The 18,698-nt window shown below is 40.2% G+C and overlaps 1 protein-coding gene across 3 annotated transcripts in view; it reads right to left on the bottom strand.

The window, feature by feature from the left end:
• COL6A5 (collagen type VI alpha 5 chain) overlaps positions 1-18,698 on the bottom strand; it is a 113,778-nt gene that overhangs the window by 72,657 nt on the left and 22,423 nt on the right. For all 3 annotated transcript variants that reach the window (XM_032267018.1, XM_032266998.1, XM_032267009.1), the window contains 6 exons: positions 17,664-18,263; positions 14,476-15,108; positions 11,960-12,520; positions 8,145-8,699; positions 5,166-5,741; positions 1,493-2,068 (listed from right to left, as the gene is read on the bottom strand). In XM_032267018.1, coding sequence (XP_032122909.1) covers positions 1,493-2,068; positions 5,166-5,741; positions 8,145-8,699; positions 11,960-12,520; positions 14,476-15,108; positions 17,664-18,263 — 3,501 coding nt within the window. The remainder of the gene's footprint in view (positions 1-1,492; positions 2,069-5,165; positions 5,742-8,144; positions 8,700-11,959; positions 12,521-14,475; positions 15,109-17,663; positions 18,264-18,698) is intronic.

Below are 18,698 nucleotides of genomic sequence, written 5' to 3' on the forward strand. Positions count from 1 at the left end.
AATTGCTATTTGAAGTTCAAATGATAGTTTAGTTTCATTCTCAGCGGCTTTGTTGTATGTGTGTGAGCACACACGTGGGCATGGATGCAGATTTTTTTCTTTTAATGGTGACATATTTTAATTCATAGCATCAGAATACATTAAAGTTTTGAGCTGTCCTTACAGGTTATTTAAGTTTTAGAAATCACAAACACAGATGGCTGCAAAGGCGGGTAGATAAGACGATGACTCAAGTGGGCAGGGTGTGAGGAAAATGAACTGGAGAACAATGACCCACTTCTGGATCTTTTCACTGTTCAGCTCTGGCTGACAGTAGCTACGTGAGAAATGGGGCCCAATGCTGTCAGATCTCCTGGTTTTTCAAAGAGGAGGCTGATGTCTACATTTTTAACGTAGAACCTTCAGTGTGAATGCTGTCAACTAATTTAGCAACTCATCAACACTGGATGCAACAAACAAACTGCCACAGCACGCTGCCGTTTGGTTACTCTGATCCTGCCCCGTTGCTCATTTTACAGATGAGGAAACAGCGGTGTGTGGAGGTTGTTGCTGCTGAACCAGAATTAGCACTCTGGCTTTCTGATGCCAGGCCCAGGACTCTGTCCAACAAGATGTGGAGAGTTTGGAAAGAGTAACACATTTCGTGAAAGAAGTGGCTTCAATCATAACAACTTTAGAAACATAAGCACTCTGAGGAATTTCTGCATGTTGTGCAAATTCCACAAACCATTATCCTTTGCTACTGCTTCCTTACATGCTATCCTTCCAACTCCCAGCCTTGAATTTACAGAAGCTGAGTCCCCTGTGGCCACTCTCAGCTGGAGCTGAATAGTGGCATTCCTGTGAAATAGATCGCTGTTTTCCAGTTCACTGTCCTCATATTCTGCTCACTTGACTCATCTCCACTACCTACCTAGCCTTTGCAGCCATGCGCCTTTGTGACTTCTGGATTAAGTAACCTCTAAGGACAATCAGATCTTTACTAGGCTATGATTATATAAATGTAATCATTAAAAGAAGAAAAATACACTGTACACACACACACACACACACACACACACACAAAGTCCCTTACAAAATGGTTTAACAAAGGTATAATAGAAAAACTTCCAATCAGCAAATGCTTATTTTACTTACTTTCTACTGGATGGAAGGCATTTACTAGGAATTCCAGAAGTGGAGAAGAGAGAAATAGGAGACAGAGATCCAGGTGCTAAAAGGAGAATAAACACTGGATTGCCGTCAGGACACCGGGCTGACCAGAGGACATACCCCAGCAGTTCCCTCTAGCCTCTGCACCCTCTCCTTGTCTTTGAGGGAGGCTGAGTTATCCAAACTTCCTGGAAGCAGAGAATTCTCTTCTCACTGCACAATTAGTGAGATATTCTCACTAAATATATGTTCTAAATATATGCTCTGCTAGCCCATAAGACACTCTTGGGAAATGGAGAAATGAGTTTTCATGGAAGAAAACCAAACAAGGAGCACTTACTGGTTTTTCCGCAGCTCTGGCAGATTTCACGGACGATTCTTTTTTTCACATCCACATTTTTTAATTTATCAAAGTCTTGAAAAGTGATTATTTTTTCAGAATTGCCTGTTATTGGCAGAAGCTGTTCCTTGTGAACATCTCCTATGCCCAAAACCAGGACACAAATTCCAAGGTCCTTCAGGGTTTTTACTGCACCCGCCACATTATAGCGAGGATCTCCAGATGTGATAACAACCAAAGTCTGGGGGACACCAGCATTTCTTCTCCCACCAGCACGTAGATTAAACATATTGCTCACTTTTTTAAGGGCATAGTCAATTCTTGGAAACCCACTGCTCTTGGAGACAGTCTGAATTTGAGTCTTCCACTGGGTTTTATTCAGAGAGCTTTTCAACTCAATAATATTCTGGTAGTCACTTCCAAATTGAGCCATACCAATTTTCATTCTCTGAGACTGAATGTCAAAATTATCAATTAAGTCTGACAAGAAAGTTGTCATGGTAACAAAATCTGAATTAGATACTCTGTCAGAGCCATCGCAGAGGAAAATCACATCAGCTTCCTGAAGATTACAGACTGCAATAGAAAAAAGAATACATTATTTTCCTCATGAATCATTCTACATTTTTCCTTTACTCATATACTTAAATTGCTTTACTAAATACTTCAATTGCTTTACATTAGCAAATTGAGATAAGTTAACAAGAGAGAGAATCACTGATTGACCCTCAAAAAGAAGAACAAACAGCAAAAGGAGGAAAGACAATAGAGTTTTTATCAAAATTTAATTATTTATACAATCCATTTGAAAAGACACTGAAAGCTAATCAGAGAAAGAAAATAAGAAGTTTGAATAAATTTCATGTACTCATTAAAAGTTGATTACAAAGGCTAGATGTCCTTCAAAATACCAAGATTGGGACCTTTACCCCATCAAGATGATAGTACTTACTTACTATACTATTATTAGTACTCCTATTACTATTCATGTGATCACTTTACATTCATATCGAGGAGTGGCATTTTAAAATGCTTTTGGCGTACAATAACAACATCAATATTCACAACCACCCTATAAGCAATTATTCTAATTTTATAAATATAGAAACAGAATTCAGAGGTTAAGTGTCTTGCCTAGGAGCACACAATTACTATGGATTGGAGCTGGTAATCCAGACCTCTAGGTCTTTTTTACCCATACATTTAGCACTTTTTTCCTGCTGCAATGCTTTTTAAGAATATCATGACCCAAATGTTAGAACTTCTTGGAACAAGTGTGAATGGCCAGTAAATAGAGCATATGGTCATCTCTCTGAAGTTCAATCTGAAATGTCCCAAAACCAAAGAGTGACTTTTTCTATACTCATTTCCAGCCAAACTCAATGGCTATGGTAGGGGCAGCACTACGGTTGATTACTAAAGGTAATGGAGACAGTAGGTTACCCATGGTCACACGATTCCTTTTAAGAGTGGTGTGGCAGACACAGAGATGGGCTGCCTGGGTAGACTTGCAGGGAAGAACTTACTTCCCAGCTACGGGAGTATGGGCAGGCAGTAGACAGCTTCTAGCTGTCAGCACTTTCAGGGTCTGTCTCACCATAGAGAGAAGCCTCGCCAAAGATCACGCCCTTCCTAAGGCAGCCACATTCAGGCACTAAGTGGGAAGGGAGTTCTCACAGTCCCAGCCATTTCAGGCTGATGCTGGACAGCTCTCATAGGCGATATTTACTTCAGAGCTCTCTGCTAGGCTTGGAGCTTTGTTTAGCCTATGTCACTATTTCAGTTATTTGGCCCATCTTGCTTTCCCCATTGATTTCACAGGTGTGGATCCCTAATAACCATCTTCCATCCCAAACTCCATCTCAGCACTACCTCAGAAATGTAGGGCATGGGAAATGAGAATAAAACAGCCTCCACATTCCTAGGAAAAGACTATAATCTTAGTAATGTACTAGATTCGGAGGGCACCCCAAACAAATGAGATTAAGCCTGACTGCGGAGCTTGTAGTCTGTGACAGATACAGATAGGAAAGCAGCAAATACATGTCAAGTGCTACCACTTGGAAAAAAGAGGTGTGAGAGTTGGGGGACATGGTGGGAACATGGGGTCAGGTTTTGGGCCAGGAAACTAGCAAATAAAGACTGAAACTTGACAGAAAAGTGAGATGTAGGCAGGCACAGTGGTGGGCTGGGGTGTTCATGGTGGGCAGGATAGTGTGCACAAAGATGTGGAGGAATTTCAGATGGACAGGGCAGATTGTGAAGAGGGGAGAGGTGATCAATGAGGTTGGCGAGGTGGCCACATAGAGCTCCGGAGTTTAGAAATTGCCCAGGGCACAGGGAGGCCTCAAAAAAAAAAATGCTGTACGCAGAAGAGTGACGTATCCAGTGTGTAGGAGAAAGAACACTCAGTGTTAAGCGGACTGGCAGGTGTTGGGACTGAGCGGGGGGAGCCCAGGCTTCAGGGTGAGAGTCCAGGGAGAGGATAGAACAGGCAGAAGAACTAGGGTGGTCTTGCTGTCTTGAGAAAAATCACAATTTTCCTTGGATAAAGATGATACCATCATTCAATATCTGAAACCAAGAAGACGAATTAATTGCTTACTTAAGTAAGGTAAAACTATGGTGGTCAAGGGTAGTTTTATTTAGCCAAGCAAATGCTGATCTGACACAGGATTTGAGGGAAGGTTTTGTTTGGGGTTGGATAAGTTACAGATATGGAAGTGGGTTAATGTCAGTCTTAGAAATATGGTTTATTTATATTAGTTACAAAAGTGAGCTTCATATTGGTAGAGAGGAAGGAATAAAGGAGGAAAGAAACAAGAGGAGGGAGGAAGAAAGGAAGCTAAGAAGAAAGGAAATTCGATAGTTGATTGATTCATTTGCCAGATTGGGAGGACTGGGCCAATACACAAACCCCAGGAATTCGGATCTTCCAAGTAGGCACAGCAGCCCTTCCTAGGTGACTCATCAGTCTCTGCTGCTTTGGAGACCACAAGTGGCAAATCTCACCCTGTCCTCACCCAAATGTGATATCTCCAGCCTACCAACCCCAGCGGTAGCTGGTAATCATCTCAGTCCCCTTACCTTCCTGTTCCTCTCAGGCAGTTTCTATTACTCCACGTTCAATTCTCATATCCTGCCCTCTGCACTGGTGGCTCTTACCCAGAAAAGCATATCAGGCCACTTGAATTTTGATGTCTCTCTAAGATGCCCATGATCCCATTTAGAAGGCCCTGGATCTTTGAAGAGAAAAGCCTATCCATTTAAACCATGAAATGTTCCACTTGAGTTTGGCCTGAAACTGACGTCCAGTGGCTCCATTGACACCATTAACCAAATAGAGCACCATGAACAGCCATTAAATGGGGTAACCTGAATATGACCCTAAGAGGAATTCCTTTCTGCCAGAAAAAGGCAACAGGGCAGCAAAACGCCAGGGACTGCAACTGAAACTTTCCTGTATAAGCTCTTCAGGGCATGCTGTGGTGGGAAGGAATCTTTGGGATCTTGTTCGTTCAACCTACTTCTTTTAGAGATGAGAAAACTGATAGCCTGAGCAGAGAAATGTTCAGTCTGTAACATCCAGGTAATAGGAGACCCAAAAATTTCAAAAATTTTTTGTTTACATTTTATTGCCACCCCGATAGAAACTTTAAAAGTAACAACTTACCCTCTGGTGCTTCAGTACACATACTTTCTTGTACAAGTGCGTAGATATCTTTCAGTTTGTCAAAATTATCTACATAAATAGTATTGTTTTTATTCCCTGCCATACCCTCAAGTTCCTTTTGGTCGGCCTTTCCTACACCCACTGCAAAGATGGTGATGCCTTTGTCTCTCAGTTTTGCTGCTGTGTCATTGAGCTCAGCACGGTCATTAGATTCCCCATCGGTGATGACAATCAGCATCTGCTTCACATTTTGGTTGATGCGACTGCCGTGTTCCTCTGTGAACAGGGCATTTGCGTGCTTGAGAGCCTTGGCAGTGTAGGTGTTCCCTCCGGTGTCCCTGCGCATCCTCAGATTCTCAATGATTGCTGATCTGTTCGAGTATGTATTAAGGTAGAAAAGGATCTCAGGATTGTCAGAGTATTTGAGAGCTCCAAACTGAACTCGGTCCCTGCCAACATCTGCCTTCTTCACCAAATGCGTAGTTAGGTTAATCATGTGATCTTGAGATTGTTCTGCTATGCTACCTGAATGATCCAGCACAAACACAACATCTAGCAGTTTAATCCTTTTACAATCTGAAAGAAGAAGAAAGCAGGAGTCACAAACTTTCTGCAGTGCATTCTACATAGGCTGCTGAGAAGGGAAGCGAACTAGCATTTGCCATGACCCTGCTATATGTCAGACACTACATCTCACTTACTTCTTAGAGGTGGCTGCTGCCATTTTATAAAAAAAAAAAAAAAAAAAAAGGCCAAGGCTCAGAGAAGTGCCACTTGCTTACATCATGACTCCAAGGACATTTGTACCCTATCTACATCACTCCTGGATTGGTGGTGATATAGATGCCACACCAGTCTATTTTGCTGCACCTCATTAGGACATGTAATGTCTTTTGCTAAGCAGGCTTTCAACTGAAAGGCAATATTCAAAGCTAGTTCAATGCCAACGTAATGGTGAGACATACTGATGTTTGCCAAACTGGCCTGCTATTTTAAAAAGCTTAGGAGCTCACTGTATAACTAGGGGTTTTTACCCTACTCCCTCTGGCTCCAGGTATGTTCTGATCCTCGGTATGCAAACCATCCCTTGTGCATCATGTCTCTCTGCAGTTACTTATGCGTTTCCCCCTTACCTTTTGAATTAGAACTCAGAAGGGAATGGACCCAAGTAGGAGGAGAGCAAAGGCTTCCATCACCTCTTCCCTGACCCCAAACCCTTCTCCACATTAGAAGCCAAGTTACTGCTTTGACTGGCTTTCCAAAGTATGGATTCTTTCCCCACCTTTTTCCTTCCCTCAATAACTTATGAATGTGTCTTCCAAAGATTTGCTTTCTCCACTTTCCATCTGCCTAGCTAATCATCAACCTTTATTTCATATATATATATATATATAATATAATTTTTTTTTTTGAGACAGAGCCTCTCTCTGTCGCCCAGGCTGGAGTGCAGTGGCATGATCTTGGCTCACTGCAACCTCCGCCTCCCAGGTTCAAGTAATTCTCTGCCTCAGACTCCCAAGTATCTGGGATTATAGGCATGGGCCACCACACCAGCAAATTTTTTGTATTTTTAGTAGAGATGGAGTTTCACCATCTTGGTCAGGCTGGTCTTGAACTCCTGACCTCATGATCCACCCACCTCGACCTCCCAAAGTGCTGGAATTACAGATGTGAGCCACTGCACCCAGCTTCAACTCTTATTTCTAATAATAAAGTCTCAAATTTTTAAGTTTTTGACACTGTGAATGTGCTCAGGTTATATCTGTAAAAACCTTGGTCAATGATCCACTGAGAATTGGTGACAGGTCATGATCTGATACTTAGGAGACAATCTAATCCATGAGTCAGCTGAAATTTCACGTTATGCTATAGACAGGGCCCCCATATTTACATTAATCAAAATAAAGAAATGCCAAGAAGAGCCTTGCAGATTTCAAAGTTGAAGCTATAGGCTTTAGGTACACCTGTCAACATTATCAAGAATTTTGAAATCACTGCCACCTTTGTGGGAAGAAAAAAATTCCAATTAAGCTGTTACCAAGGAAACTTTAGAACTATCATCTAAGTGTTTTTGAGACATTTTGTTAAGTTTCCAAAAATTCCATATGCATTATTTTGAAGAATAAAGTCCAATGAAAATCTCTAGGTTGCCAGAGGAACAACACAAAACAAACTTACTTCGGTTTGTTTTCTTAGTTGTATCCAAAACACGGAAAATAGTACATGATAGATTTTAAAACACAGGTATTTTTAGTCTACATGTGGATTGATAGCACATTCTCATTCCAAAGACATTAAAATTGATAGGCTCAAACTGAAGGTTGTGCAATACAATTTTTAAAACACTATGATTTGTAAAAATCAAATGATGACCCCAAGTAATCAGAAAAGTCACAAATTAAAATTTTCCAAAGGTATGGATACATGAACAGGCAAATATAAAATATCCAGTTGATAGAGTTTAGGAATACTAATATGAAGTCATGAAAATAAACACTCTATCTTTAAAATACACAGGTTTTTTTTTGTTTTTTTTTTTTTTTTGGTGGGTGGTGCTTAGGATACTGGATATAATTTAATGAAAAGAAAGACTCATTTATGTTTCTAGTTATTTTCTGCTTAGCAATGGCAACAGATAGCCAAGAAACAATTCTAGAAAATCATTTGGGATTAAAAACTGGCTCTGGAAAATCCAGGTATGTGGGTATTAAAGAGTTGGATGTTTAAAGTAAAATTCTGAGATCTTTTTGAAATATACTTAAGTCACCAATGCCATACTACCTTGTGCTAAACTAGATGCCAAAATTGTTACTCTGAAACATCCCTGGAGGTCACAGGCATTTTGATATAACATTAAGAAGACCAAAACCTAACACTGAAGTCCAGGTGGAGGCCAGGGCCAGAGTGCCATACAGTGTTTCTCATTATAAAGTCAATGGCTCACATCCTTGAGTCCTGACAGGTAACAGGGACACTTACCATGGAGAGCACACACACGAAAGACAAGTTTTCTTTCTAGTGCCTGTAGATTATCGAAGTTCTCAACGTAAAAAACAAGGCTGCCATCCCCACTGATCTCTTCTAGCTGAGATCTATCGGCACCATATACTCCCACGGAAAAGATGGTCACATCTTTGCCCCGAAGAATTCTAGCAGGATCTCTCACATCATCCTGCGCTACTCCATCTGTGATGAGGATGAGAAATTTTTTGGCCCCAAAACGGGCCCCCTTGGAGTGAGTGAAATATTGACCTACAAAATTTAGTGCCTTTCCCATTAATGTGCCTTTATCGATGAGAGACATTCTATCTATTGCATCAGAAATTTCTTGCTGTGTAAAATATGTATTAAGCTGGAACTCTTCCTTAGGTTCATCACTGAACTGAACAACGCCAATCTGGGTTTTGTCTGCACCAATTTGAATCTCAGTTAACAGGTTTTTCATGAAGATTTTCATTTTCCCAAAATTTTCCTTTCCTATACTCCCAGAACTGTCCACCAGAAACATGATGTCGGCCTTCATGTCTTCACATCCTGCATATTAGAACAACAACAACAAAAAGACCAGAAATAACCATGTTGGAATGATTCTCATGAGGTAACATTAAGGTAAAAACAAATGCATTAATGTGAAAACAGTGAAAATTAACTCAAGCAACTGTTGTAATGTTTGAAAATTCTATTTGCTTCTTTAGTAGAAGCTGGTTAACTAGAACCCTGAATCATAAATGCAACTTCCAAAATGTGCATTTATTCATTCATGTGTGCATGCATAACTCTTTTTTCATATTTCATTCATTCATTCATTCATTCCTAATTTTGAGGTGTATAAAATGCCAAGCATCAGGCCATGTGTTAAGGATGTAATAGTGATACAAATAAGGAATCAGAGCCAAAGTAATCAATTCCTTGCACTTATAGTACTCATAGTACTAATATTCCAGGGCTTTATGTATATTTTTGAGAAACACAATTTGAAATGATTCTCAAATAGCATTATTTTTTGGGATAATTCTAAGTGATTTCATAAACATTATAACTCAATATTAGAAATTGGAGAAAAAGTTTTTACTAGAGATCAGTGCTTTAGTAAGCACATACTCATTCAACATGGACTGTTCCTTCATACATAAAATTTGTAGACAGCCTACTGATTGGAAATGAACATACATATATATGTGTACATATATACACATGCAGATACATACAACGAACATACATACCTATGTGTGTACATATATACACGCACAAAGGTATGTATGTTCATTGTTCTATGTATAATATATAGACATGTGCATATATAAAACAAATTTCTATAATCTATTAAAACAGTATTATTAATGGATGGTACATACATTGTATATATATATAACATATTGTCTTTAGTATGTATCTTTTTAGTGTTAATCCCTTTTATCTATTTGTAATCTCTGCCATCCTCTTACAGTTTCTCCCTCAACACTCTGAAGTCTATCCCCGACTTCATGAAAATAAACAGAGCATCAGCCATATGTTTACAAAATGAAAAGATATTAACTACTACTCAATAAATGTGTAAGGTCAGCCTTCTGATCCACCAAGAGGACTGGCATCACAATTTTAAGACTCAAGCTGCCATGGAGCCATCTTGAAAGTCATAAGAAGAGAAATTGCTGAAGATGTTTGTGGCCTTGACAGAGTGGCCTTGACCACTGTGGTGAAGTCTCTTCCACGTAACACACATTAAAGAAATAGGCTTTTACATACCGTTTATATTCACAGGATCTACCTTCTGGTATCTATTGATGACAGAAACTACTTATTGTCCCTGAATATATCTTTCTATTCCTCTATGTTAATAAAATTTTAGATAGGTAGATGATTGCCCAGCTAAAGATTATATTTCCCAGCCTTCCTTTAAGCTAGCTGTGGCCTTGTGTCTAAGTTTTAACCAAAAGGTATGAGCAGAAGTGATCTGGCCACTTCTGGGTCTTACCATTTAAACAGTTGAGTGTGGTAGGCTCCCTTGGTCCTTTCTCCCTTTCTGTGGATGGGAGGTGAAAAGAACTGGATCTTCAGTTTTGACCTAAAGATGGAAGCTCTGTGTTGAGGATAGAATAGCCTCTCTACTAGACCTGGACTATTCACCCTAAACTATTATGTAAGGAAAAATAATATTCTGTACTGTGTAGTCTGGGGTCTTCTTGCTATGGCAGCTTAACCTGCCCCCTACTAATCCGCTGTGCCTCACTCCATCTGCATCTGTCTTAGACTCGTTAGTGTTTTTCTAGCTCCACAACCTTTGTCTCCTTTGTTTTCCTGCTTCTCTGTTCATCATTTTATGACTCATTTTCTTGTCTATAGCATATCCCCTCCTCCAGGCATGCCAGTGCTCAGGCTGGTTACTTCAACTGCAACTACCTGAAGTGCAAGGGATGTACTGTACCTCCCTAGATTCATCCAGGGCCTTCTCCCTTGAAAGGATCTGAGATACAATCTACTTTATGCTTCCTGGAATCCTTTTACTTTTCTTGGCATCAACTCCAGGAAACACCAGGGAATCTTTTATTCTCGCACTCTTTCTAACACATAAAGACCCGTCTCTGTTACTGTCCATAACAGGGAGAAAAATAAACAAAACTGTTACTTAGGATTTTGTCATTTATGCCATTTATTTGTTTACATAGTTTTTTTAGTGGCTCAGAGAAAATTCAAACACATTTTCAGTTTAGTAAGTTCAAATAAGTGAGAATTCTCTTCCTTTCCTCATTAATGAGCACCTTAACCAACTTCTGCAACAGCTAACTTTTATGTAGCTGCTTACTATGTTCCAGGCACTGCTCTAACTGCTCCACATGGGTTATCACCATTAGGCTTCACAATAAGCCTACAAACAAGGAAACCAAGGCAAGTAGACAGTAACTTATTCAAGGTCATGGCTAATCAGTGGTAAAGCTAGTGTGTGAACCTTGACTCTGACTCTAGCAACTTTCTTCTTTACCAGTGAACTAACGTGGTTCTCAGCGGGCAGTATTCTCATGTGCTAAAACTGGCAGTCAACACTTACCATCTTGAACTAGTAAGTGGTGTAGGTAGCCATTATTAATAAGAGAAATAACAAACAATCAGATATGGAGATTTGCAAATTGTTTCTCCTAACTTTTGGTACTTAATCTCTAATTAGAACAAAAATGCAAACATGCTTTTGTTATAAATAAAAATGAACAATTATTACATATATGCTTGATATGTATTTAATATAAAAATGATGGTTGGCATTTATAGTGCTCAACCTATAAGGATTCTCTGATGTAGGTATTATACTCGTTTTATAAATGACAGTGCTCCAGGCTCAAGTGGAAGTATGTGAGTCAGACCCTAAGCTATCTAGAGCCAAAGTCCATTTTCCTACCACTGTACCCTCCTGTGCACACACAAACACTGTACTTCCCCTGTACTCATCTGTGTATGCACGTGCACGGATGCACATGCACGCACACACACACACACACACACACACGTAGAATAGACTCTTTTTCACTCCACAGCAGTGGGCTTTGTCAAGGCCCCAACATTCTTAGCAACCTTCCCACTTATGACTTCCAAGATGGCTTTGGGGCAACTGTTTAGAGAGATTTTCCAGTCTTGGCATTTGGTTTAAAATTGAGGGGCTGAATATCTCCATGGTGATAAAGGAAGTTAGCAAAATGTTTTCCAGACAACTAGTCACATCAGGCCTTATCTCAGCCTGGCCACTAATCTGTCTAAAGCAATTGATGAAATGTGGAGAATAAAGCCTTTTTTGTTTTGCTTACCTTTTTCAGTGCAGATTCCACGAATAACTTCATTTTTTATACTTTTCAAAGCATCAAAGTTCTGCCCAAAGCTAACCCTTTCTTCTTTCCCAGCAATTTCTTGCAGCTCTTTTTTATTAGCTTCCCCAATGCCAATTGCGTGAACGATGATTTTCTCAGCCCTTACTCTCTTAGCAGGTTCCACGACGCTGTACTGGGACTTCCCATCAGTCAACACAATGAGGTAACAGGGAACCTGGCTCATTCTATCCTTCATTCCATTTTTTATTCTTGGCAGTATGAAATCCAGAGCTTTCCCAGTATGAGTGTCACCTGTTAGTTGCTGAATGTTTAAAATAGCCTTTCTTAAGTCAATGTCATTAGAATAGTCAGTGATACTAAATTCCTCTCGCATCTTGTCTGAAAACTGCACAACTCCAACTCGGACTTTGTCTGGGCCAATGCTAAACATTTCTGTCACTTCCAACATAAATTTCTTGATTTGCTCAAACTGTTCCTCCCAGATGCTGGTTGAGCCATCAATGAGGAAATGGATGTCAGCCTCTTTTGTATCCATACAGCCTGAAAAATAAAAAAAAAGTACATTCTCTGTAAATTAAGGAGGGCCTAGAGAGAACTTTGCCAGAGGGTTTGTGAAGGAACATGGGGCTGAGGCATTTCTAAAGAACAAATACTTCGTTTTTGCATAGAGCCTGCACACTTCCTTAAGCACATTCATGCCCATTTTCTCATTTGAAATTTACAACAACCTTGTGAGGAAATTGAAACACAGCAAGATGTAGTGGTTTGTGTGTAAGGTCACCTAATCAGTAAATTAAAGAATAAAGACCAAATTCCCAAGACTCCAGCCTCTAAGTTAAATTGTTTTTCTAGCATTGACACTTGCCTTCTTAGACAGTTTATGTCCTATCATTTCTTGAGAAAAGGCAAGGGATTGATGATCTTCTATTCTTATTTCCCCAATAATTTCTTCCCAAAGCAACTAGAACAAGATATTTAAAGCTAAACTTAGATCCCACTGTTCTTCCACTTAAATGATCTATCACTGCATTTGGAACTTAAAAACTAAAATTGGACTTATCTTGTCTCCTGCTTTTCTCTCTGACCCTATTTCCAACAATTCTTCACATCACTTACTGTACTCCAACCACATGGGCTTCATTCTGTTCTTAGAATGTATCCCTGGGTCTTTGCACATGCCCTCTTCTCTTCTTGAAATATTCTTTCCCCCAAATATCCGCATGGATGCTTCCTTCTCATCATGGATGTATCAAGTCAGTTCTTATAAAAGGTCTTCTCTTCCCCCTATCTAAAGCACACCTGTCATTGCCTAACTTCTTACAATGTTTATTTTCTTTATGTTACTTTCTGAAGTTAGTTTATTCATTTGTTAATGAGCATGGCCTGTTTCTTACTACAAAGTGTAATCCATAATGACAAACACTTTGTTTACTTCTGTTTCTGCCCAGGAGGCCTGGCACATCAAAGGAGTTCAATTCTTTTTTTTAAGTAAAAGACTTCTTGATGTTCCTTCCTTTGTTAAGCTGAATCTATGAAAAACTACTTTTGCTTTCATAGTAGTCTATTTACCTCCATCACACTGGACACATTTCAAGTGCCAGTAGCCACATGTGGCTGGTGGCTGACCTAGCAGACAGTGCAGATAAAGAACATTTCCAGCATCACATAAAGCGCTGTTGGACAGCACTGATATATACAATGCGATAGCATTTTTTAAAACTCTGTGTGTGTTTGTCTTTATGTGCGTGAGTGGAAGGAAGACAGAGAGAGGGAGATGGGTGGAGAGATGGAAGAAGGGAGAGAGAAAAAGAGAGACAGAGGAGACTAAAGACAACAGAAAAAATGTTAATGGTTTTAACTGAAGATAGAATTACAGATGATTTTATTTTCTTCTGTATGTCATACAATAGCCATACTATTACAATATTTTTTTTTTGAGACAGAGTCATGCTGTGTAACCAGGTGCCAGGCTGGAGTGCAGTGGCGCAATCTCGGCTCACTGCAACCTCTGCCTCCTGGGTTCAAGCAATTCTTCTGCCTCAGCCTCCCAAGTAGCTGGGACTACAGGTGCACCACCATACCCAGCTAATTTTTGTATTTTTTTTTTAGTAGACGCAGGGTTTCAACATGTCAGCCAGGATGGTCTCAATCTCTTGACCTCCTGATCTGCCCACCTCGGCCTCCCAAAGTGCTGGGAATACAGGCGTGAGCCACTGTGCCTGGCCTCTACAATATTTTATAATTAACACATATATTTAACATTTTATTGAGGTATGATTTACATGTTATAAAACTGATCTATTGTAAGTGTATTGTTCAATGATTTTTGGTAAATGTTTGAAGTTGTACAAGCATCACCAAAATCCAGTTTTAGAACATTCCTACAACTCCTGAAAGTTTCTTTATCCAATTACAGTCAATCCTCACTCCCACGCTAGCCCTAGGTAGCCACTTATATTACTTTTATAATAAGAAAAGTATTTTTAAAAACATACCAGTTTTATCAAGATTCCTTTCTTCAGCGTAAGTAGAAATTTGGGACCATACTTCACTCTGGAGCTTTTTCAGGAACTTTGTACTGTAAGTTTCTAAGTCTGCATAGGACTTCAGCGTAGAAATTGTCTGTTCTGGAGGGTAAGACACTATTCCTTCTAACTGGGTATTGTTAGCCCCTTGGATGCTCAAGGCAAACACGGTTACATCCTCCAGCCGAAGGTTCAGCGCAGCATCATGCACCTCATCATCTGATGGTCTGTGGGTGACCAGGACTGCAATCTGAGGCACTCCCTGTGCCCTTCTGCTGCCATGTGACTCTGAGAAGCCTTCTCTTCTCATCTGCTCAATGGCAGCCCCTGCATTGGATTTCCCAACCTGGATGGAAAGCTTCTTGATTTGCTGCTGAAATTCAGATTGGGTTGTGCTTGATTTAAGAAAAGAAATAGTCTTGGCACTATTGCTGTAACTCATCAGTCCAAGTCGCATACAATTTTCCTTCACATCCATGGAGCTGGTAATGTTCTCCAGGAAGGCCTGAAGATGCCTTAAATTTTGTCTGGTCCCAAGTGACTCATCCACCAGGAACACGAGGTCAGCAAGTGAATCTTTCTGACAGGATATGGGGAAGGGAACTATAAAGAGAGAAAAAGTGTGAGGATTAGTATAAACCACTGGCCCAGAGAGAGAAAGGTACTTTGTACATTGTCAAGCAAGTTAGTTAGGATAGAGGTAGCCATGATGGATGTAGATGGCATTGTTTTCTTTTAGTGAACAAAAGATCAAAATTCTAAACAAGATTTCCAAGGTCGTTGGCTTCACAAGCATTGCATATGCTGCTGCCTCTGTCTGAAGAATGCTTCTGACCAATTTTCCTACCACATCCCATGTACACCACCGCTATCATCTCCATAACCACCATTACCACTGGTATGATCACCACCACCACTGCCATCAGTTCCACCTCCACCACCACCACCACCACCACCACCTTCACCACCAGTGAAGTGAAGGAACCACCATGCCCACCATCACTGCTACCTTTACCACTGCCACCAGCACTCTCAAGAACTAGGATGCAAGGATGAGTTAGCAGAAATATCTCTAACCACGGGAAGTTGATATTCTCTGGGGAGGGCAGATAACTAGATTGTGTTATTTCACACAGTAATAAGTGCTAGCAAGGAAATAAAACAGGTGACTTGACTGAGGGACTACACTGTGGCTAAGGGAGGGTTAACTTACTTGAGACATGAAGAAATCAGGAAAGGCCTCTCTGAGAGGATCACATATGGGTTAAGAAATGAATGAAGAGAAGAATTCAGCCACGTGGAGTTCTGAAGGAAGAGGAACTCTGGAAGATAGAACAGCAAGAGGTGGGAAAAAGCAAGAAGTCCAGAGTGGTTGGAGCCCATGAGTGAGGGGAAACATTGACAGATGAGGTCACAGGGAAGCAGGGCCCACACCTTCTGAGAGTTATATGAACTTACTTAAATATTTTAAATATTATTCCAGTTGCTGAGAGCAAATAATGAATTCAGGGATAATAATTAAGAAACAATGGCCCTAGTCCAGGAAAGAGATAATGATTCTTGGACAAGTATAATAGCAGCTAAGATAGAACGACAAAGATAGTTTTAATATGACTTAGAGGTAGAACAGAAAACTAGATTAAAAAATTGGATGTGAGAACAAAGGAGGAAGTGGTGAAAACTCCTGGGTTTGTGGCCTGAACAACTGAGTGAATGGCGGTGGTGTCCTTTTTCAAGATAGGGAAGATAATGGGAAAAACAAGTTATATTCATGTTATGTTTCAGACATGGTAAGTTTGAGAAGCTATTGAGTATTGAAGAGGAGATGCCAGGTAAGCAGGTAGTTATACATATCTGGAATCTAAAAGAAAGTACACCATATTCACATAAAACATAGACTCAAGAATAGGTGGAGTGAACTGCAGCTGTGTAAAGTATAGTCAAGAGATAAGCTCAGCCTTGCCAAGAACTACTCATCTGTGAGTTCTTGGAAGACAGAAAGCATGTCTTACTTATCACTATCCCTACAGTACCTGGTGCCTCGGGAGAGCTCAAAAATATTTATGGAATTAAAAATAATTCTTATAAATCTACCGATCTACCCTGAATCCCCCACAGTTAGCTAAAACAAACTCCAAGCATGACCTTCTCAGATAAGTATTTATTTGCAAATAGTTGTTACTGTTAATAGTAAACAGTGTGCCAAATGCCATACAAGTCACCTCACTCATATTATAAGGTAGACACTATTATCCTCACTTTAAGGTAAGAAAACTGATGCTCAGGGTTAAGTAAGGGACTCAGTGTCCTAAGTGGCCAAGACAGAGTTTGAACTCAGACCTTCCTGACTCCAAAGCCCTTGCTCTTAATCTCTAAAAGTCCAAAATGAGCCAACACAGCAGATGCAGGGCTCAAGACTGCAGTCCACTGTATTGCATTACTGCACCACTGAGGACATCCCCTCTTCTTCCTGGTTGAACAGAAAATATGAACATATGCTAATGGTATCTCATTCTAAGGTTATCATTCTCACTGAGTATCACTATATATGAGTTCACAAGCATTTATTAAATATTTATTATGAGCCTCATACTGTAACAAGACTGTGAAGGAAAGAGAGTAGACAATGATCCCATTTCCTTATCTGTAAGATCCTCATGTATTAATTCATCAAGAAATAGAACACCAGCTCATTGTCAGGCACTGTGCTAGGCACAAAGGACAGAGAGATACGTTGTCAATCCTTCCCTCATATGCTACCTGTTTCTTCCTTGCTGGTGGTGGAGAAGGGAAGAAGGATAAATGCAGAAATGGATAGTTACGGTAAGTGCTGCTGTCATAAGCTGTGCTCAAGGAACTGAAACTCAAAAAGAAATGTGAAAGAAAATATTCCAAGAGGAAAATAATGTAGGGATGAGATTTATATGACAACAGGAGTTATTCAAGCTATAAGAAAGCAAAGGAGTGCAATAAGATAGAGCTCTTGTCAGAGAAATAGCACAAGCAAAGACAGAAGCGAGTAAGGTATGATGTGTAGAAGTTTCTAATACTTCAACATGGCTAATCATGAAAACTTAACAGGAGTTGCAAGAGGTAAGGGTGGACAGATGCATACCCACTTGAGGATCAGGCACCTCTTCAACCAAAGGCTTCCTTACCTTGTATATCAGCATCGACTGCTCCCTCCTTGTACTTTGTTACATCCTTGATGATCTGTATCATATTTTGGGAGAATGTGCTGAGGTCTCTGACTGTCCGAAGGTTGAAATGGAAATGGGATGTGGCCATAGCCTTCAGATTTTCCTCAGAAGCTTCCTGCACCCCCACAGAGATGATTTTCACCCCATCTTTCTGCAGAGCTTTTGAAGCCTCTTCCACATCATCCTCAGATTCCGCCGAAGCCAGGACCACCAAAATTGGGGGAAACTGTTTCCTGTCTCTCCCATTTGTGGGTGCAGAGAAATAGGTCCTGTGAGCCTCCTGAAGAGCCTTTCCTATCTGCAGGGACCCACCAATGAACTGAAAGTTCATCTTGAGGTGGTTCAGCATGGAGTTCCTGTCTTTGAAGGTGCTCAGGTGGAATTCACTGTGAAGCTTGTCGCTGTACTGGGCCAGGGCCACACGGTATTTGTCAGCCTCTATGGGGAGACTGTTGATCATCTTGTTAATGAATGTCTTCACAAATGGAAATGACTTAGTTCCCAGGTGATCAGAGCTGTCCACCAGAAACACAACATCTGCATACTCAGGGCCTGGTGCTATCAAAATAAAATAACAACAAGCAAAAACAAAGTTATCATTCAGCCTTTACATTTTAGACCACAATACATATTTGAGACTATGTCCTAGTGTTAAGGATATATCCCAAGAAAAGTGTCTTCTGAAGGTCAAACAGAAGAAACTATAATTGCCTTTGCTAAAATGTCAAACAAAAAGGCTTTAGCAAAGTTAGCCAACAGGTTTTTCTTCCCCAACTCTATACTAGAGATAATAAACTTCTTTTCTTTTTTTAGTTCTGGGACCCCAAACTCTGATATTGTACAAATACAGAAAGTCCCTGACTGGACTGGTTTGGCTGTGTTCCTACCCAAATCTCATCTTGAATTGTAGCTCCCATAATCCCCACGTTTTGTCATGGAGGGACATGGTAGGAGGTAATTGAATCATGGAGGTGGTTACCCCCATGCTGTTCT

Source organism: Sapajus apella, unplaced genomic scaffold, assembly GCF_009761245.1.
Source record: "Sapajus apella isolate SASKATOON/1434 unplaced genomic scaffold, GSC_monkey_1.0 scaffold4, whole genome shotgun sequence".
NCBI classification, from domain to species: domain Eukaryota; kingdom Metazoa; phylum Chordata; class Mammalia; order Primates; family Cebidae; genus Sapajus; species Sapajus apella.